This window comes from Erythrolamprus reginae, chromosome 1 (assembly GCF_031021105.1).
Source record: "Erythrolamprus reginae isolate rEryReg1 chromosome 1, rEryReg1.hap1, whole genome shotgun sequence".
NCBI classification, from domain to species: domain Eukaryota; kingdom Metazoa; phylum Chordata; class Lepidosauria; order Squamata; family Dipsadidae; genus Erythrolamprus; species Erythrolamprus reginae.
The window spans coordinates 106,540,217-106,559,607 of NC_091950.1; the positions used below are offsets into that span (position 1 = coordinate 106,540,217).

The following is a 19,391-nucleotide window of genomic DNA, read 5'->3' on the forward strand; positions in this document are numbered from 1 at the left end:
GAGCTTTAGTATGCATTTACTTTTCTTAAAAAAAGAGTTCATGAAAAGGAACATATTATATAATTTTCTAGATACAACATTATATACAAAACCCTTTTTGAAAAATGCAGTACAAAAGAAACTTATAAAAGAGTCATGAGCAGTTATTATTTTTAATTATCTCAAAAAAATTGAACATTTCTAAGTAAATACTTATTTTTATTGGAATGTCAGTATTATGCCAACATTTTAAGATAATGTTTTACATTTCTTTTAGTTTCAGATCACCCCCTGACTAATTCGGGCTATCCATGTCAACTTCATGTTCATCACCTATGAAATGAACCTAATGTTTTTTTGTACAGTATATTCTTCCTAACGTCTAGTGAAACTAATTGAGATATAATAATTCAGTATAAATTATACCTGAATATATTAATTAGCTAGGAAGACTAATAGTAATAGAAAAACCAGAGAAGGATTAACTGGTAGTTGAGAAAAAAAGTAATTACATCCTAACTTGATTCCCTTATAGTCATGCCCATTTATAACCACAATCTGTTTACAATTGTAACTTGCTCTCCTCAATGTATTTTTATTTGTTTTGGCTAATGAAGACAAATGAAACCAGCTCCTGTCTTAATACTGAATGTTCTCAGCTGCTCCAATGTTGCATAAAGCTATATTTACAAATAGAATTGGCGACAAAATTCCTAATCAAGAGTGAGTTCTGTTTTTCATATTTTCTTTTAAAAAATATACATTAGTAGAGCTGCAACAGTGCTTCAGATATGAAGGAGAAAAAAGTGTAAATGCTTATGTACCCACATCTGTAACTTCTTAAAGCAGCTATGACTTTTTCTGGCTTGTGTAATTATTCTCTACTATTGCAATGCAATTCAAAATTTATTGGAGCAGTGGGTTTTTTATACATTGCTTCAAAAAGTTGGGTAACGGGATTCATAATTAAACAAAGAATTATATAACTGGTGTTTTGCAAATTTGGATTTTGTTGAAAATAAATTTATTCTGAGTTTGTGATTAGTGAGTCTGTGGGTATGTTTGGTAATGGGGGAGATTGAACAGGAGCTCAGAATGCAGTGACAGAAACTATAATTTATGTATCTAAATATGTATGCACAAATGTTTATTTACATTAGAAAATATATAAATTTACTGAAGTCTAGAACAGATAAAGCTTTAAATCCTAGTGTATGGCATCATGTCTAATGCAAAACATTTTTGACTATTGCAAGAGGAAACAAATCTCCATCTGCATCAAGTAACAAAAAGAAGTGTGAACTTTCATCCACAATATCCAGTATCTTTGGCATTTGAAATTCATTGAATGCTTGCATATTTAAATCCAAATTCATGCATACAGGTCAGTATATAAACAAATTGTTTTACTTTGTATAAGGCTCTTAGCACAGCTAAAACATATTTATTGGATTAAGTCAAATATTTTCTTCCATGGATTCTATGTCAAGAAAGGTAGATAAGGCTGGTTACATTTATAATAAAAGACTAATATGATTTTAAAACAAGTGACATTCCTGCAGTTCAGTTTACAAGAAGCATTTATAAACAAAAGATAAGCCCTTTATTCAGAATAATCTTTGGCAAGAGTATTATGTTTGGACGAAATTTCATTCACATAATACATTTTCACTTACACAGAACACATCTCGGCTAAATTATATTTAAAACGAATTGAATTCATTCATAATTTATAGTAAAACTAATAAATATTATAAAATGGAGATTTTAGTTTAAATAAATTTGCAACAAACTTTTAAAACTGAAATATAACAGACTTGGGGATTTGCTTTTTGAATAAACCACACAGTAGGCTTATTATCAATATACAGACAGTCCTTGACTTACAAAAGTTCATTTGTTCAAAGTTGGTGTTTTGCAAGTTTGTTCAAAGTTACAACATCACTGAAAACAGTGACTTATGAATGTTTTTCACACTAGCTTAATCACAATGATTCACCTAACTGTGTTAAGTTGCAAAATGGGACAAAACTCACAACAAATATCTTGCTTAACAACATAATTTTGGGGCTCAATTATGGTTAGAAATTGAGGACTATCTGTACTCTCAAATTAAATTAGTCATCTATACTCCACAACTAATTTGTTATATTTTATGATGTTCTTATATTGTGGCAAACTCTTACTTAAAATCATGCATTCATGAAAACTGCATGGCTAAAGTAAGAGACTCTTGCACAGGTTTTATTTTTGGGGAAATGAATAGGTAAGACTGAACAGATGGATTGTCAATAAAACATACACAGTGCACTCATAAATATAATTCTGATTTTGATTTCACACATCTTCATTGGTTTATCTCCAGCAGTGGGTTGCTCCCGGTTCAGCCTGGTTCTGTGAACTGGTAGTGCTGGTGGTGGGAAGCTCCATATATTTTCAGCAGTTAATTACTCTGCTCCTAAGTACCTAACCAAGGTACTTGAACTTTGATGGGGAGCATCCACAAATACTAGGGCTACAACCTAGACTAGAATGTTGAAAAAGCCCAAATCCAAAAACCATCCCAGAAGATGGCAATGGCAATCTACTTCAGTACTGCTGCAAGAAAGCCACATAGTGTTAAAGCCGTCACTAGACACTGAGTGTGACTCCAAGGATGTTGTTTTTTTATGCTAAGCAAAGGGATTGATATACTAACTGTAACTGAATGGTCTTCCAGGTTTTGGGTTTATAATCCAGATCTGCCTGTTGGAGTACCTTGGAAGGAAGGTTGTTATGTTCCAAGGCTGCCTGGACTAGTGATGGCTAACCTTTTTTCCCCTCTGTTGCCAAAAAAGCGTGCATTGTGCGTGATAGCATTCATGTATGTGTCACCCCCTAATGCAATGCTGCCCCACAGACCTCCCCACACAGGCGTGGATGATTCCTATGCTCCCCCGCACATGTATGGTTGACCCCCCTCCACCGCAGCCCATTTTGGTTCTAGCAGGTCTCCGTGAAGCATCCTGGAACTAAAAACAGACAGGAGGGATGCTGCCCCATCCCACACCCCGTTTTTAGTCTCAGGAAGCTTCAGGAAAACAATGAAGGTTGAACATCTTTATGTATCTGTCCATGATACACTTGCATCTCATCAACCTTTTCAACAACACATGTGAAAAATTCTGAATATAAAAAGCATATATATACTTTTATACATAATGAAAGTCATACAACTTCCCAGTTGGGATTATTTTAAAGAGACAAGGACAAACTATGAAACATACAAACATGACCATCAGATCAGAAGAAAGCCATGTCATGTATAGATTGGTTCATATTTGCCATCCATATCAATAGGGAAGGCCCGGTGGATTCCTTTTTCTACTTTAGTTTGCTGATATAAAGGCAACTTTTAAAGTGAAAATTGGCAGGTTTATTCCTATTTTGACTGGACTTTAATATGCTCAGAACTGCATCACAATATGCTGTTGGGGTAATTCTTAGGATTCACTGACACATAGTAATTTTGTGTAAGATTGCTGTTCATAGGTTCCATGATTTTCCAGGAGAAACTTTGTTATACCAAAATCTGTAATGTATTTGTTTTCTCTGTTGACCACTTTGGCTTGTTGGTTTTCTGTAACATTTGTCTCCTTGAATTGTTCTACTGCTTTTTAAGATTGCAAAGATTATAAATTGCTCCTCCATTATTCTTCCAAGGCAATTTTAATTAGTGCAAATTGAAATATTTAGCTATTTGAAGAGGAAAAATAAAGACCTCATTGGAAGTCTATTCTATTCAACTTTTCTTATTTGAATGTCCAGCAACTAGTGATGGGCACAGGAGAACCTTCCTTTGAAGCAAACTGAAATGCTTCTTAATTCTGCTAACCCTTTTTACTTCCTCATTTTTAATCTTACTTTCTTTATCTAAATTTAAAAAAAAACTAAAAAGAAATGAGAATAAAATGCTGCTTGTGTGACTGTTACCATAATGTAACATTATCACTATTGGATCACACCTAGCATCTTCAAGGTATTTCGATGCAACTTACTAGCAAGGCATAAAAGTAATAACTTTACATTGTTGCATATCTGCTACATTAATTTCCCGTACTGCCTCTGAACAATTGCACCAATTATTTTACTACTCATTTATTAATCTATTCTCAGTAGATGGTACAATCTCTTGTAAAAGACATAATTTGTAATCGTGGATTGTGTGGCACCATATTTACTTTTTTCTGTTCTGAATATGTTCCTGATCAATTTTTATAGAATGACTCTAGCATCATGAGAGGACAAAATTGCACATGTCTGTACTGGCTCCATGATACTCATATTTTATAGCCTCTATAATATGATGTATACTAAGAAAGAAAGAAAAAAATAAAAGCCCACATTTCACTGGAATGGTGCTTAAATAAACTGTCCGACCATTTCAATGTGAAAGAGAGTAAGACAAATGAATCAAACTTGCAAAAGGCAGAGAAGGTGCAAATATGGGAAAGAACAATATTTAGAAATGATCTGCTGAGCCAAATTACTTAATATATAAGATTATGAGCTACAATAGACCTATGGCCAGTGAAATGACAGAATCACATTAATTATTTTAGAAAGATGTAATGTCTTTCAATGTAGTACATTGGCTTTACTGACCAGAGGTGACAAAGAACCATAATTGAGAATACGTATATTTAATGTGTTCCATCAGCAGCTAAGATACTGGGTTTGTGGTGGGCAGTGTAATTTGTTTGTGTGTGTGTGTGTGTGTGTGTGTGTGTGTATGTGTGTGCTCTTAACTCAGGACACCTTTTCTTCAACGGTCCTTCAATGCTTGGGGAAATTGTGCTGATGCTAATCTTGTTCTCTTAAACCCCCCTCTGGAATGTGCACTAGACACTTGAATTACTAAAGTAAATGCCCTTCCACAAATTGTTCTTCTTTCATGGAAGAAGATATGAAAGACAGTAAAGTGATTTGCTCTCATTAGTGTTGATACTAAGATTACAGTGATTTGAGTCTGACTCTATTCACTAGAGTACATGAAATGAAGATGGAAGTGATTGAATTGAGGCAAGAATCATAAATGGAAAACAAAATACTCTTGCTCCTACATTCACTTAGGCGAAAATGCAGGGTATTTAACATATGATCAAGGAAACTCAACAGGATTTCTGCTTGTAAAAAAGTCAGCAGATTCAAGTCAGAGTTTTGTTGCCACAGCCTTGCAAAAAGCACTCCACGGTATAGTGTTTATTATTATTATTATTATTATCATCATTATTTGCATATTGCAAGACCCCAGATGTAGCTTATCAGGAATGGGGGGCTTATTATTATTCCAATACTTGTAGTTTGGTTCATACGTTTTATCCTATTTTAATAAATACGCTAATATAAAATTCTCAGAGAAGAGTCTACAGAATCCTATCTCCTTTTAAAAAATAAAACAGTGATAGCTCTCAGCTTACTATGCAAGTTACCTATCTATTTATATATATAAAAAAATCCCTGCATTATTTTTGTGCAAAAAAGGAAAGAAAATAATAATAAAAAAAGAAAACATGTCAGAAATAGAGTATGGTCCTTCCTGTTCATAAGAACATTGTTTCTCACATAGATATAAGCGAAACAGTCGCATATGCTTAAACATGCACCAGGTTGTTAAAGTATGAAGTTCTATTATGTAAATATTGGCTGCTTTATGAATGGAATGCCCCAGCGTAAAACACTGTCTTCTTCTATACCTCAACATGGCATGAGTGACAGGAAGACACACTCCCTCTATGGCTCATTGATGATCTGGGACTGTGACTGTTACAGTTTTCACCCCTCCTTTGATCCTTGTCCCTCCAGTTTTCTAGCAGCTGCAGCTTTCCTTGTTCTTCTTTCATGAAAACCTCCACCATAAGGACTTTCTCCTTGTGAATCTGCTGACTAATGTCCTTGGGAATGTCTGGAATAATCCAGTCAACAAAGTCACTCATAAACATAACCAAATTCTGAAAAAAAGAGAGAAAAAGTTAACCAAGTCAAAATTATTTTGTTATTATCATTATCTACTTTTTTATTTTAAAAATGATATTAATAGCTTATTAAGAATTCATATATATTTGTGCTTCCTAAGAATGTGTCACTGCTTAATTCCAGAAATCATGTGCATTACGCCTCCATTTATGACCATAATTGAGCCATAAATTTTGGTCATCAGTGGTGACAGTTATAAACTCACTAATCACACAACCATGTCAAATTTTGCAACTTTCTTTTGTGGCAGTTATTAAGCAAACATGGTGATTGTGAAATGAATTCATTGGCCATAAAGTGAGTTCCATAGTTGTTAAACGAAGTCATTGTTTAGTATGAGGTGTGCTTTTTTGTTGTTGTTGGAAATTGGAAGTAAACACTGTTCCTGGGGGAAAATGTAAATCACAGTCACATGAGCTTGGAACGCTGCAAATGGCCATAAATATAGGTTTGTTTCTGAGCACCAAAATGTGATGGGGAGGGCACAGATGTCAAAATACTGAATCCAGGTTGAAAGTGGCTTTTGAATGAAAGCATATATGTGTGTCCCAGGATAATGCTGCAGGATCTATTCTGGACCAGTAACCAGGACCAGATGTTTTTTCTTTCATGCTTTTGGACTCACACTGGAGCTCATCTTTAGGGAACTGCTAGAGATAAGTTGCCTGAAGAAGGCTCCAGCACGAGTCCGAAAGCTCGGTGACCGACCCAGATTCGAGCCTGTAAGTTGCTTTTTCAATATCTGTCATAATTATTATAACTATAATGACTATTGCCAAATGAATGGTTTATTTCAAATATATTTCCTTTGCTTTTTCTTATTTCATGTCTACTATATTTACATCTTTTTCTATACTCAGTTTATTCTAAAAATGGGACAGTATAATATACAGTGATCCCTCGATTATCGCGAGGGTTCCGTTCCAAGACCCCTCGCGATAATCGATTTTTCGCGATGTAGGGTTGCGGAAGTAAAAACACCATCTGCACATGCGCGCCCTTTTTTCCATGGCCGCGCATGCGCAGATGGTGGAGTTTGCGTGGGCGGCGGGGAAACCCCGATTTTCGTCTGCTCGCTGCTGCTGCGGCCGCCCAGCAGCTGATCTGCTCGGCGGCGGCAGCGAGGAGCCAAATCGGGCTTTCCCCTTTGCGTGGGCGGCGGGGAAACCCCGATCTTCGTCTGCTCGCTGCTGCTGCAGCAGCAGCGAACAGACGAAGATCGGGGTTTCCCCGCCGCCCACGCAAAGGGGAAACCCCGGCTCCTCGCTGATGCCCCCGCTCGCCCGCCCGCCCGCCCGCAAGAGGGGGAGAGATAGAGAAAGAGAGAGAAGGAAAGAAAGAGATGAGAGAGGAAGAGAGTGTGAGAGAGGAAGAAGCAAGATAGAGAAAGAGAGAGAGAAAGAAAGATGAGAAAGGAAGGAAGAGAATGACGTCATCGGGTGGGAAAAATCGCAATATAGCGTTTCGCGAAGCTCGAGATCGCGAAAATCGAGGGATCACTGTATATAAATATAATTTTATATCATGTGTGTGTGTTTGTGTGTGTGCATACATACACACATACACATGCACGTACATGAAACTTGAAAATGTGTTCCACAGTAGTCAAATGGATCCCAACTGAATGATAATGAGAACTAACTATACACTGCTTCATGCAACTAATATATACTGTAATATATCTTCATAATGTACATAATCACTTATCTGAAGGGCTCTGACAAAACTGCAGTGAATGGAATTCACAAGAGAGAAGAAGAAGAGGGACCTTTCTTTAAAATGGGGAATACTTGCTTTTAAAATATCTTTCTCCAAAGCCAATTCTTATTTACTATCAGAAATTAGGCACCAGAGGAAACATCTTAAGAGGGGATTGTAAATTCTGCAGGATTCTGGAAATGATTCTCCAATAGCACAAATATAAATCAGACAGGGGGCTAGGATAAACATTTCTCTCTCCTCCAAAATTAATGGGAGGAAATTTAAAAACAAGAAAAAGAAATCAAACTGAATTAAGTGACCACACAGATGGGCAAGTCTAATTCCCAGATTGAATAAAAGTAAAATCCTTTGAACTTGCGCAATTTGTTCCTGATTATTTCACTTAGGCCAATGAATACTAACATTGTCTTCTGTGGTTTTAGTTGTCTCTCAACAGTTTTACTGTAATTTTGTTTTATTTATCAGCAACATCACTTAGCAGGAAAGGACTAAGAGGATTGGTTGAGCTAGTTGGAAATATAAAATTAAGAGTGAAAAGAGGCAACGTTTCATAATGTGATCCCTTTTGTAAAGAAAAAAATGTACTGAAGGAGTTGAAACATAGCTAAGTTTAAGTTGCCCAAGGACACATGCCATTCGGAAAAGAGTGAATCCTGGGGAAGTAAGAAGTCTTGGTTGTGATAGCCATCCATCAGATACTTTACTGATGGAAGAAAGATGGTCTGTGTTGAACAATGAGTGATGCCACAGTGAGCACCCTCAGTTGTCTTTTATCTAAGGTGCTCTCAACTGTGTAAGTGCTGGGTCTACCTTGTTGCCTAGCCACACAACCAATGATCCTGAGGACAAATGTAAATCTTCTGTTGGTCCATACAAGAGGAAAAGCTAGTTGATTGAGATGACCCTTGTGATAACAACAGAGGTTGAGCACCAATGGCACCTTTGTTTTTTTCCCAGAGCTGTCTGACTGCCAAGTAGACTAGAGAGGAAGCCACAGCAATGCTATATCGTAAAGCTACATTCACAGAATCTTGCAACTCTGAAAGCATACATTTCCCGCCATCTTTTTTTACCACCTAATAAGTTAGAGTAGATCCCTTCTATGTTTCTTTCTCTGCAGCCTCTCCCCCTTTTTTATTTGATCATTCCTTAGGGAGTGAAATTTTCTCTTCATCGTTCAAGATCATTCTTACCTACTGTTACAAGAGACAACAAATGGGAATAGCTGAATCCTCATATGGGCAGTCTTCACTGAGCTGCTGTTATTCTGATTTACTCATTTGAGAATTTCTGTGTGCAATGCAACAATTTCTGACATAGTACAAACCCTCAAGTGCAGTTCCATATTTTTCAGAGTACAAGATGCACTCCTCCCCAAAAGAGTGTGGAAATGTTGGTGCGTCTTATATATTGAATAAAGCCATTTTTGGCCTCCCGAAGCCCAGCCCTGCTTGCCCCATTTTTGTGAAAAATATGCCCGTTTGGGAGACGTGCAAAGTGCTCCTAGGGGCTGGGGAGGGCAAAAACTTTCCCCCCCTTACTTACACCTTCGAAATCTTGGTGTCTTATAGTCTGAAAAATACGGTATTTTCATAAAATTTACAATATTATTTTATTTACTGTAAATTTTTGTGTAAGAGTATCTGGAATCAAAAAGTTGTTGACACCTGCTAGACGAATATGATATGGACATGATATTTTTCAAATACTATTAGATATCATCATCTCCAAAAAACACAATTTCATGCATTCATTTTATTGTGATTTAATTTCAAGACAAAAGACAAATTTTGATTGTACTTTACCTGAAACACTATTACGAATGCTAATCTTGCTGCAAGCACAGCCCAAAAATCTTTTGCAATGTCATATTTATTTTCAGACCATGGAGGTTCTCTATAATCTTTGTATCTGAAAAACAGATTAGAATTGAGAATCAGAAGGTTCTGAGAATAATTTTTAGTTCATATCAAAATCTATCTATCTATCTGTCTGTCTGTCTGTCTGTCTGTCTGTCTGTCTGTCTATCATCTCTCTCTCTGTCTGTCTGTCTGTCTGTCTGTCTATCATCTATCTATCTATCTATCTATCTATCTATCTATCTATCTATCTATCTATCTATCATCTATCTATCTATCTATCCATCCATCCATCTTTCTTTTTTTTTCTATACAACCATCCATCTCTTCATCATCATCATCATACCATCTCTAAATACAGTCAGTGCATCAGTTGCTACATTGAGTTTACTGCTGACATGTTGAAAATAGTATTATGCTCATTTCTTTTGCTTTATCAGAATAACATGTTAGTGAATTGCTGTATTTCCATGTACTTTGTTGAAGAGATAGGATCCTCTATGTGTTTTGCCTAACATATTTGAGAAAAATGTGAAATTATATTAAACAAGCAAGGAATGTCAGTGTCTAGAAAAGGAAAGATTGACTGAAAATCTTCTCCAGAAAAAGCACTGGCTTGCTGTGCAGCAGACAAGTATGCAGCAATTTAATATGGAAGGACATAGAAAGAGAAATTCCATGAATATTATATAGTGCAGTGAAACAAGTCTTGGGCAGACTGCCTTTAATAGGGACAGCAAATGTATGGTCTTTCACCTCCCAGCAGTCTTAGTAGAATTGCCAATGATATAGATACTTGATGGCAAACCTATGGCACGTGTGCTGAAAGAGGCATGAAGAACCATCTCTCCGGGCACATGAGCTGTCTCCCGTTGCTCTTCCGGGTTCCAGTGTGTTGGCCATCTGGTCTTCAAGCACAGGAGTGACAAAAAGCAGAAGACAGCCACCCGGTGTGCATGTTTGCATGGGGAAGATGATTTTCCACACGTGCGCCCTGGACACCTGGTCTTCCAGTCTCTGGTGCATGCATACGCTATTCTCCGCTCATGCATACAGACCAGGTTGCCTGTGTGCATGCATGCACCAAAAATGGGAAGATAATCTTCCTGGCTTGCGCATGTGCACCAGGTAGCTGCTCTTCCAGTTTCCAGCACATGCACGCACCCCCGTTTCAGCACTAACTGCGGAAAAGGTTAATCAACACTGATGTAGATTCTGGGGGTTGTAGTTCAAAGGCATACTAAAAGGCTATCAATTCCCCTCCCAAGTCCAGTTGGCTAAGTAAGCAGGAAGGAAAATAAAGTGTCTTAATACAAACTCTTAGTAGTATAATTTTTTTTTTTTTTAAATGAGGACAAAGAGTTTACATTGGAATTTGGGATGCAAAGTGCATGAATTCTGAGTATCAAGAAAGCAATTTTGTGGCTATCAAAATTAGATCCATACAAGATCGGAAGGAAATATATTAGAGCAATTCAGAGATTTATTCTAACATATATGAAACTGAGCAAGCTTATGTGGTATTAATTAATGAATTAGTGGGATTTTATCTCTGGTTTACTTAGTGTTCCAGCCACAATTCAATGGACTGAAGACAAATTAGGGTTTACAAAGTTTTGGCATATAAAGGACTGCATTTAGGCATTTTTTGAATAGTGGAGTGTGACATTTATAATATTTAAAAGATTGAGATGACCTAATAGGGCTGGATTTGTTCTTTGAACAGGGTTCTTCTCAATATGCACATGAATTATTACAACAGCTATGCATTTTCTCAGCTACTGAAAGTTGTCTCTGGTACTATTTCCATATGTACGAAACAGCTTTTTGAGGAATTTGTATAGTCATAATAGAAACTAGAAGCAGAGGGGAATAAAGAACAGCAATAACTTTCCATTTAAAAAAAACCCTTTTGTAGTATTGTAGATTTCTGTTTCAAGAGAATATTAGATTAAGGAGCATATGGCTACTGGGTTTTTAAAGATACCTATCTGCTAATATGTTTGATTCATTAATGGGGTGATTTAAGATAGCTTTATTTTATTGTGTGTATGTACGCATCTGTGTGAGAGAGACATATGTTGGCAGAGAGTAGATCCAAAGTAATCCTAATGGATCAGAGTAGTACTTTTGTGGTCCTAGACCAGGGCTCTCCAAACTAAGCAACTTTTAAGACTTATGAATTTCAGCTTCCAGAATTTATTTTATTTTATTTATTGGATTTGTATGCCGCCCCTCTCCACAGAATTCTTCAGCCAATCATGGAATTCTGGGAGATGAAGTCCTCAAGTTGCCAATTTGGAGATCCCTGGTCTAGACAGTAGCTCATAAAACTGTCAAGGAAAAGAATTTGTCTTTTCAAAAATGGGGTTCTACTGGCTGAATTTTTGTACCTTTGAAATTATGTAACTGGAGGGGGAATGGGGTTAACATAGACACAAATATGGGAAGGCAGCCTTGTCTACACAAAGATGACACTTTTCAATATATGCAGCCTAGAATAAACACACCAAAAATTAAAAGAGCCTTGATGAAATGCAAGACAAATAAATTTCCTAGGCCTGGCCTAGAGAAAGCTGTTTCAAAGAAATGTCATTATATACCTGCATATTTGCACTGGATAGCCAAGCCCCATATCATCTTTTGGAGCAGTTCCTCTTTGAAAATCGCTGACATTAAAATAGGATAGTGTATGGTTCACGAAGCCATGCATGGTGCCACTCTCACTGTACATATACAGGTACACGAGGCGTGGAATGAAGTCAGATGTGAATGAGATCACAAATGCCTAAGCCACAAAAGTAAAGAATGAGCGCAGATATTCAGGCCACACTTCATTACATAAGCAGACTCAATTGATTCCTTCCGCAGCAGGGACTGCCATGAATCAGGCTGGTTCAACCATATCATGAGATCAGCAGCTTAATGGTTTTCTTTGTACCATGGTAGTTTGATAGTCAAACTCTAAAAGTGCAGCAAATTGAGAACAAGTGGCTGAAATTGACTGGGAAGCTAACATCAGATGGAAAAATGACTATAGGCATTTCAACACTGACATCCTTTTAATTGCAAAATTCTTTGCTATGTTACCATGCACAATATTTTTTCTACACATGCCTTCCCTCCCCCTACTATCAATAAACAAATACTGTCTGGGGCACTGATGTTGTTTTGTTATCCTGCATGCTGGGAGCGATTTTGAATCACTTTGCATTCATTGTTTTGAAATTGTGTGATTTTTGTACAAATGCTTCATTTAGATGTTTTATCAAATGCACAATTTTCTTTGACTTTAACATACACAATTTCTTCTTAACCTGTGGGCCTGCCTGCTGGACTGCAGGTTTTTCCAGTGATGCTTAAGGCAATTTGAGAATCTTTATTGGGGACCTGATATAATTTCATTTTTTCCTTTTTTTTAGCTGGAAAAAAAATTTGTGCTGCCAAAATTTGGCCATTTGGCTTCTTTGTCATTTTCTGTGCGGCGATCTCAGAGCTACAGATTAGATGCCTACTTGTTGCTCATTTTTGTTTTAGGAAAAGTCTTTATGACATCAACACCTACAGAAAAAAAAAACAATTTCAACTTTCTCTTTTGACCTAATAGAAAAAGGACAAAGAGTGCCATGCTTAACAAGCCTGAAAAGAATTAATGTTGGCATTCAGAAGTGAGAAAGCTACACATTTTGGATACACAACGGACAGACAGTGAAGAATCGGTAGGTCTTGAGGCCATACTGCCATGGAGCTGCTCTAGACCATACAGGAAATAGGAAATGAAGTCAAGGGATAAAGGAAAAGGAGGTAATGGTTAGAAAAGATGGGGCTCTTGACAAAAGAGAGGAAGCTGGGGCCATCTTGGAGGGAAAATAAAAGACTGAGGCAGAGCCATCTGGGAAATGGAGCCCATATCCAAGTATTCACAGATCTTTAATGGCTGCTTTTCCAGGCATAGTCATACTTTCTTACTTTAGCCATTGCAGAGTAAACCTTTAAAATAGTTGAATAGAGTTTTGTCTTCATATACTATTTACAGAAAAACAAAATACTTACATTTATGATCACAGCCAATTTTCCTACCCCTCTGAGGATATTATACCATATCCCTGGGGAAAAGACAAGCAAGCTATTCAAGAGTATTATCGCAAACACTGAACATAAAATCACAGATTTGGAAGGGACTCTCAAAGTCATCTAGGCCAATGGTTTTCAAACTCTATTCCACAAAACCCTTAAAGTTGCATGAGGATTTGGGGTTCTGTGAGAGAGTAGATGCAGAAGTAAAATTATACTTGAATGCAGCCAGTCTTCTTTTCTTATAACTTTGTCCTTTGATCAGAGATTCCAGGGTCTTTTTCCACAGCCTGTAAAAAGTCTGAAAACTCCTGATCTAGTTCAATCCACTGCCAAGTGCAGGTTTTACTCAAAATCAACTCTGACATATGAATGTCCAGCTTCTGTTTCAAAACTCACCATGTCAGCTGGCAACCTTTTGAATTGACTGATAACTTGTACAGTCAAGAGGTTTATTTATTTTATTTATTTGTTTGTTTTTGTCAAATACGTCTTGGTGATATACAATGATATAATATTTATATGCATGACACTAGTAAAAGAGAAACATTAGGACAGGGGACGGAAGGCACTCTGGTGCACTTATGCATGCCCCTTACTGACCTCTTAGGAATCGGGTGAGGTCAACAGTGGATAGTCTAAGGGTAAAGTTTTGAGAGTTAGGTGATGATACTACAGAGTCTGGTAGTGAGTTCCATGCATCAACTACTCGGTTACTAAAGTCGTATTTCATGCAGTCGAGTTTAGAGGGGTGTACTTTAAGTTTGTATCTGTTGGGTGCTCGTGTGGTGTTGTGGTTGAAGCTGAAGTGGTCGTTGACAGGAAGGACTTTGTAGCAGATGATTTTATGGGCTATGCTTAGGTCATGTTTAAGACAACGTAGTTCTAAACTTTCTAAACCTAGGATTGTGAGTCTAGTTGCGTAGGGTATTCTGTTGTGAGTGGGGGAGTGGAGGGCTCTTCTAGCAAATAGCTAGGCCGAATCGCCTTTCTTGTAGTTTTAAGAGAAGAACAGAGTTGGAAGGAACCTTGCACAAAGTCTTCTAGTTCAGGCAGGCTCATTGATTCTTCTTCTTTTTGGGCAATAAATATGCCTATTCCTTCCCCAATGTGACAACCCAGATATTTGAAAAGTGTTATAGTAACTCTCATGAGTTGCCTCTTTAAATAGGATGCATATATTTATATCATTTAATTGGAATAATAATTTGATCCCAATTGGGCTTGGTTTCCAAATCACTCATTATCTTAGTAGCCTCCTTTGAATTTCCTCCAATTTGTCACTGCACTTTTTTTGGACAATTGTGCCCAGAACTATATAATACTCTTAAAAGGGAGTCTGACCAGGTAGTCCTCAACTTACAACAGTTCATTTAGTGACCATTTGAAGTTACAATGGGTTTGAAAAAAGTGACCTATGGCCATTTTTCATGCTTACAACCAATGCAGCACCCCCATGGTCACATGATCAAAATTCAGATGCTTGGAAATGGACTCGTATTTATGATGGTTGCAGTCACCTGACCATCTTCTGTGATGGGGAAGCCAGACTCACTTAACAACCATGTTACTGACTTAACAACTTCAGTAATTCACTAAACAACTGTAGTAAGGAAAGTCATAAAATGGGGCAAAACTCACTTAACAAATTTTTCACTTAACAACAGAAATGTTGGGCTCATTGTGGTCGTAAGATGAGGACTATCTGTAATTGCTTCCTAGGATCTGGTCACTATCACTAATACAGCATATATAATAAACAATTTAGATGTTATAAATAAATAGTAGCAATGGTATAAACTTTTTTTCTTCCCTTTTTTAGTTCAATGTTCAAAATGAAACATACAGTATTTCTTTTAATATCTACTCAGTTTGTGAATTCACTTATTTCTAGATTATATTCCTTCATTTCTACATTCCATTCTATGGGCTAACATGGAATTTCTTGCCATTCCCCCAACTGTTTTCTGCATTCTAGTTTTTTGAGAATTTTTTACTGTCTGAAAAGGTTAGTAGATGCGTAGAAGGATGATTCGCTTCTGCTGGTAAATGATGAATTTGATACAACCCTTTGTCTGCTTTTCATTTAAGTCTTTAGCCTATTGATGGGGTCGGGAGTAGAACCAAGGGACACAGATTCTATGGTAGTTACGGCGAAGTTTAGAATGCTTTTCCTAAGCATGTAAAATTGTCCCTTCTTTCTCTGTCTGCTGGCATGAAGAAAAACCCTTAAGAAGAAACAAGGTTTCATTCAATTCTTTATGCTATTTACACTGATTACTCAAATACTGTATCTATAATTACTTGCCTTCCTTTAGTTAAAAAAATTAAAGCAGGATAGAAATAAAAAAGAAGAAGAATATAGCTTTCCTAGCTAATTACGGTAGGTCAGGCAGTTGGTATTCAATAGAAGTTCTGCTTTAGCAGAAAGTGCTTATCTTGCAGAAATCATGACACTCAATTTTCTGTTTTTTAACCAATATATAAAAATTATAGCTATTGTATAAATGATTATTCTCTTACCTATATCTTTAGCTCTCACTGCAACTGGCCTCCTAAGCTCCGTGACAAATTTCTTTGCATCCAGACGTATCTCGATGATATTGTTTAGCAATGCAAACAAGGGAGCCAACGGGAAGGATGCAACAAACAGGGTTACAAAACCAAACTGGATTACTGAAAATTTAAAAAGAAACTACTGTCAATTACCAATTTTACTCTGTAGAATTTATTATTATTATTATTATTATTATTATTATTATTATTATTATTATTATTATTATTTGTTAGATTTGTATGCCGCCCCTCTCCGGAGACTCGGAGCGGCTGGCATGAAGTTGCAAACACAACTTCCCTGCATATCAGTGAATGCATACTACGCACAAATTGTATGTATTTTCTTAAATGTTTGATATGTCATTCAATTTTCTACTGGCTATTTTATATAAATGTACATCTTGTGTGTGAGCATTTCTGGACAACATTTCTTTTATTTAACTGCACACTGCCCTCACTTTTTACAATTCTCCCACCCAAACTTCCACTAAACTATGAATCTACATAGACTCCTAACACAGGAGAAAAGAATGTGACGGATGTAAGTCCATGAAAGGGTGAAACCTAGTGAATTTTTCTTTCAATCAGCTACAAGATTCTTTCTGGTCTCGCTTTAATAAATTAACTTGATTTATTTATATATTTATTTGTTTTGCTTAATTCCTATAGTGGCCCATCCCACATATGTGACCTGGGGCAGCCCATACATTTAAAATTATAAAAAATAAAAATAATCAAAACAGCAAAACCATTAAAAATAATTAGAGCAATTCAAAGCCCTAAACAGAAAACCTTACACAGAATACAACTGTTTTGTGGGTTCCATATTCTCATGGAATCCCCAGGCCCCACAATAAAACTGAGTTTTCAGAAGGCCAATAGGGTTGGGGTCAATCTCACTTCAGGGGAGATGATATCCTAAAGCAGTGATGGCAAACCTATGGCACGGGTGTCACAGGTGGCACGCGGAGCCATATCTACTGGCACGCGAGCCGTTGCCCTAGTTCATTTCCAACGGGCAAGTATGTGCTGGCCAGCTGATTTTTGGCTTGCACGGAGACTCTGAAAGGGTGTTTTTGACTTCCAGAGAGCCTCCAGTGGGATGGGAGAGGGCATTACCCCCAGCTCTAGGGAAGCCTTTGGAGCTTGGAGAGGGCAAAACACAAGCCTACTGGGCCCACCAGAAGTTGCCTCTCCAGGCACTGAATTATGGGTGTGGGCACTCGCGCCTGCATGATAGCATGCACGCAATGCTCTTTTGGCACCCAAGGAAAAAAGGTTTGCCATCACTGTCCTAAAGACTGGATGTCATGGCTCTCTTTCTAGTTCTGCTCAGATGACGCTCCTTAGCAAATGGGACCCATAATATGTTTCTTATGCCAGGCCTGATGAGATGGGTAGATGTAACTGGGCAAAGACAGTCCCTCAAATAACCCATTCCCATGTAGATGTCTATAGTGATCCTCAGTTATCCAGGTCATGATTATCCCAAAGGTGCTTTTTCAAGAGGCAGCTGAAATGTCTGTTTTTTTTCTTTGAGGACATTTTGATTTTCATCTAAGAACAGCTCTCAACAGGCCGGAAGAATACAACATCATCTGTCTCTAGTCTACAACACAGTTGTTTCAACAGTTCCAAGAAGGCTCCACATCCATTTGCAAAACTCAGATGACCCTGATGACACAGACAAACCTCCAGGTGGCCTCAATGACACTCTAAAAGAATGCAAATGATCAGGGATGAAGAAGCTTCTTGGATGAGAAGTGAAATGTCTTCAAAGAAAAACCAGGAAGTCAAGTTGCCTCTTGAAAAAAGCATAGTTGAGATATGTATGGCTTTAAAGGTCATAGGTGGGATTCAAATAATTTAGCAACTCGGTCTCTGCCCTAAGGGCCAACTGGGTAGGTGTGGCATGGTGGTCATGTGACTGGGTGGGCATGGCCAATTTGACGCCACTCACAGTGAGCGGAGCTTTGCCACAGCTGGCCTCATGACCGTGGGGATGCTGCAGTGGTCATAAGTGTGAAAAATAGTTATAAGTCATTTTTTTCACTGCCATTGTGACTCTGAATGGCCACTAAATGGACTGTTGTGGGTCAAGGATTACCTGTACACAAAAAGCTTCTTTGCTTGCAAAAAGCTGCCCCAAATATCAATCATTAGATTAGAAATGGAGGAATAGAGACTGAAGATCAATTATAGCCACAGCCATCATGGAAACCTAAACTATTCTGTCTGAATAACCTTCCTTTTCATCAACAATATCTGCAAGCCGGTGTAACTATCAGCAGCCAACTCTTGTTCATAAACCCTTTAGCAGAGAGGTCATTTAAGTTCTCCAGGAAGTGAGTAGCATATTTGGATTACAAAATGTTAAGCTAAAGAGACAAATTAACAAAATATATACACAACCCTATAGATAAGTCTTCAGAGAGGGGCGGCATACAAATCTAATAAATAAACAAATAAATAAATAAACCCAGGTTCAAGTCTCCCAAGTTTTTCGGGATCACAATAAAATTAGTATATGCCATAGATATCTAAATAAACTTCAAGTCTGGTGCCATGTTATTAAGTCTCATTATCAAAGAGAAAACTAAAATGAATTGGAGGATCCACATCTGTACCTCTTTTTTAAAAAAAATCTTACTATCAGTGAGCAATCATGTGCCTTGCCTACTTCAAAGCAATGCAAGAGACTCCAGTCCCAAAGGTGCTTTTTCAAGAGGCAAATGGACTTTCTGGAAGCTAAGAAAGTCCAGTTGCCTCTTGAAAAAAGCACCTTTGGGACAACCAGTTGCCTCTTGAAAAAAGCACCTTTGGGACAACCATTACCTGGCTGACTGAAGAGTCCCTATAGGCAAGAGACATCTGTGCTCAATGAACTGATAAAGCACCCAGGAGAAGCAAACATTAGATCCATTTGCACCACTTAAAGATACTAGCTGGTCTCACTAACCTCACAAGATATGCTAAGGAAATCATCCAGATTTAAGGAAAGATCACATGCCCCCAGAAAGGCAGTAAAAAATCAGACAGAGTGCCAAGCTTGTATACTGCCTCTTGGAAGTACGTTCCAAAAGAACAGTGCCAGGAACCACTGAAGCAGTGTAAAAAACTTAAAACAACCCTTCCCCTATAAGAAAGTCAAGCCCCTCCAGAGAAGCAGCTCTGGCAATAATAAGT

At 37.5% G+C, this 19,391-nt stretch overlaps 1 protein-coding gene across 4 annotated transcripts in view; it reads right to left on the reverse strand.

Annotated features, from left to right (window-relative positions):
• The window catches only part of ANO1 (anoctamin 1), a 143,728-nt gene continuing 124,337 nt past the window's right edge, over nucleotides 1-19,391 (reverse strand). For all 4 annotated transcript variants that reach the window (XM_070761560.1, XM_070761552.1, XM_070761578.1 and 1 more), the window contains 5 exons: nucleotides 16,173-16,325; nucleotides 13,629-13,681; nucleotides 12,179-12,363; nucleotides 9,522-9,627; nucleotides 1-5,969 (listed from right to left, as the gene is read on the reverse strand). In XM_070761560.1, coding sequence (XP_070617661.1) covers nucleotides 5,709-5,969; nucleotides 9,522-9,627; nucleotides 12,179-12,363; nucleotides 13,629-13,681; nucleotides 16,173-16,325 — 758 coding nt within the window. In that variant the 3' untranslated portion in view covers nucleotides 1-5,708. The remainder of the gene's footprint in view (nucleotides 5,970-9,521; nucleotides 9,628-12,178; nucleotides 12,364-13,628; nucleotides 13,682-16,172; nucleotides 16,326-19,391) is intronic.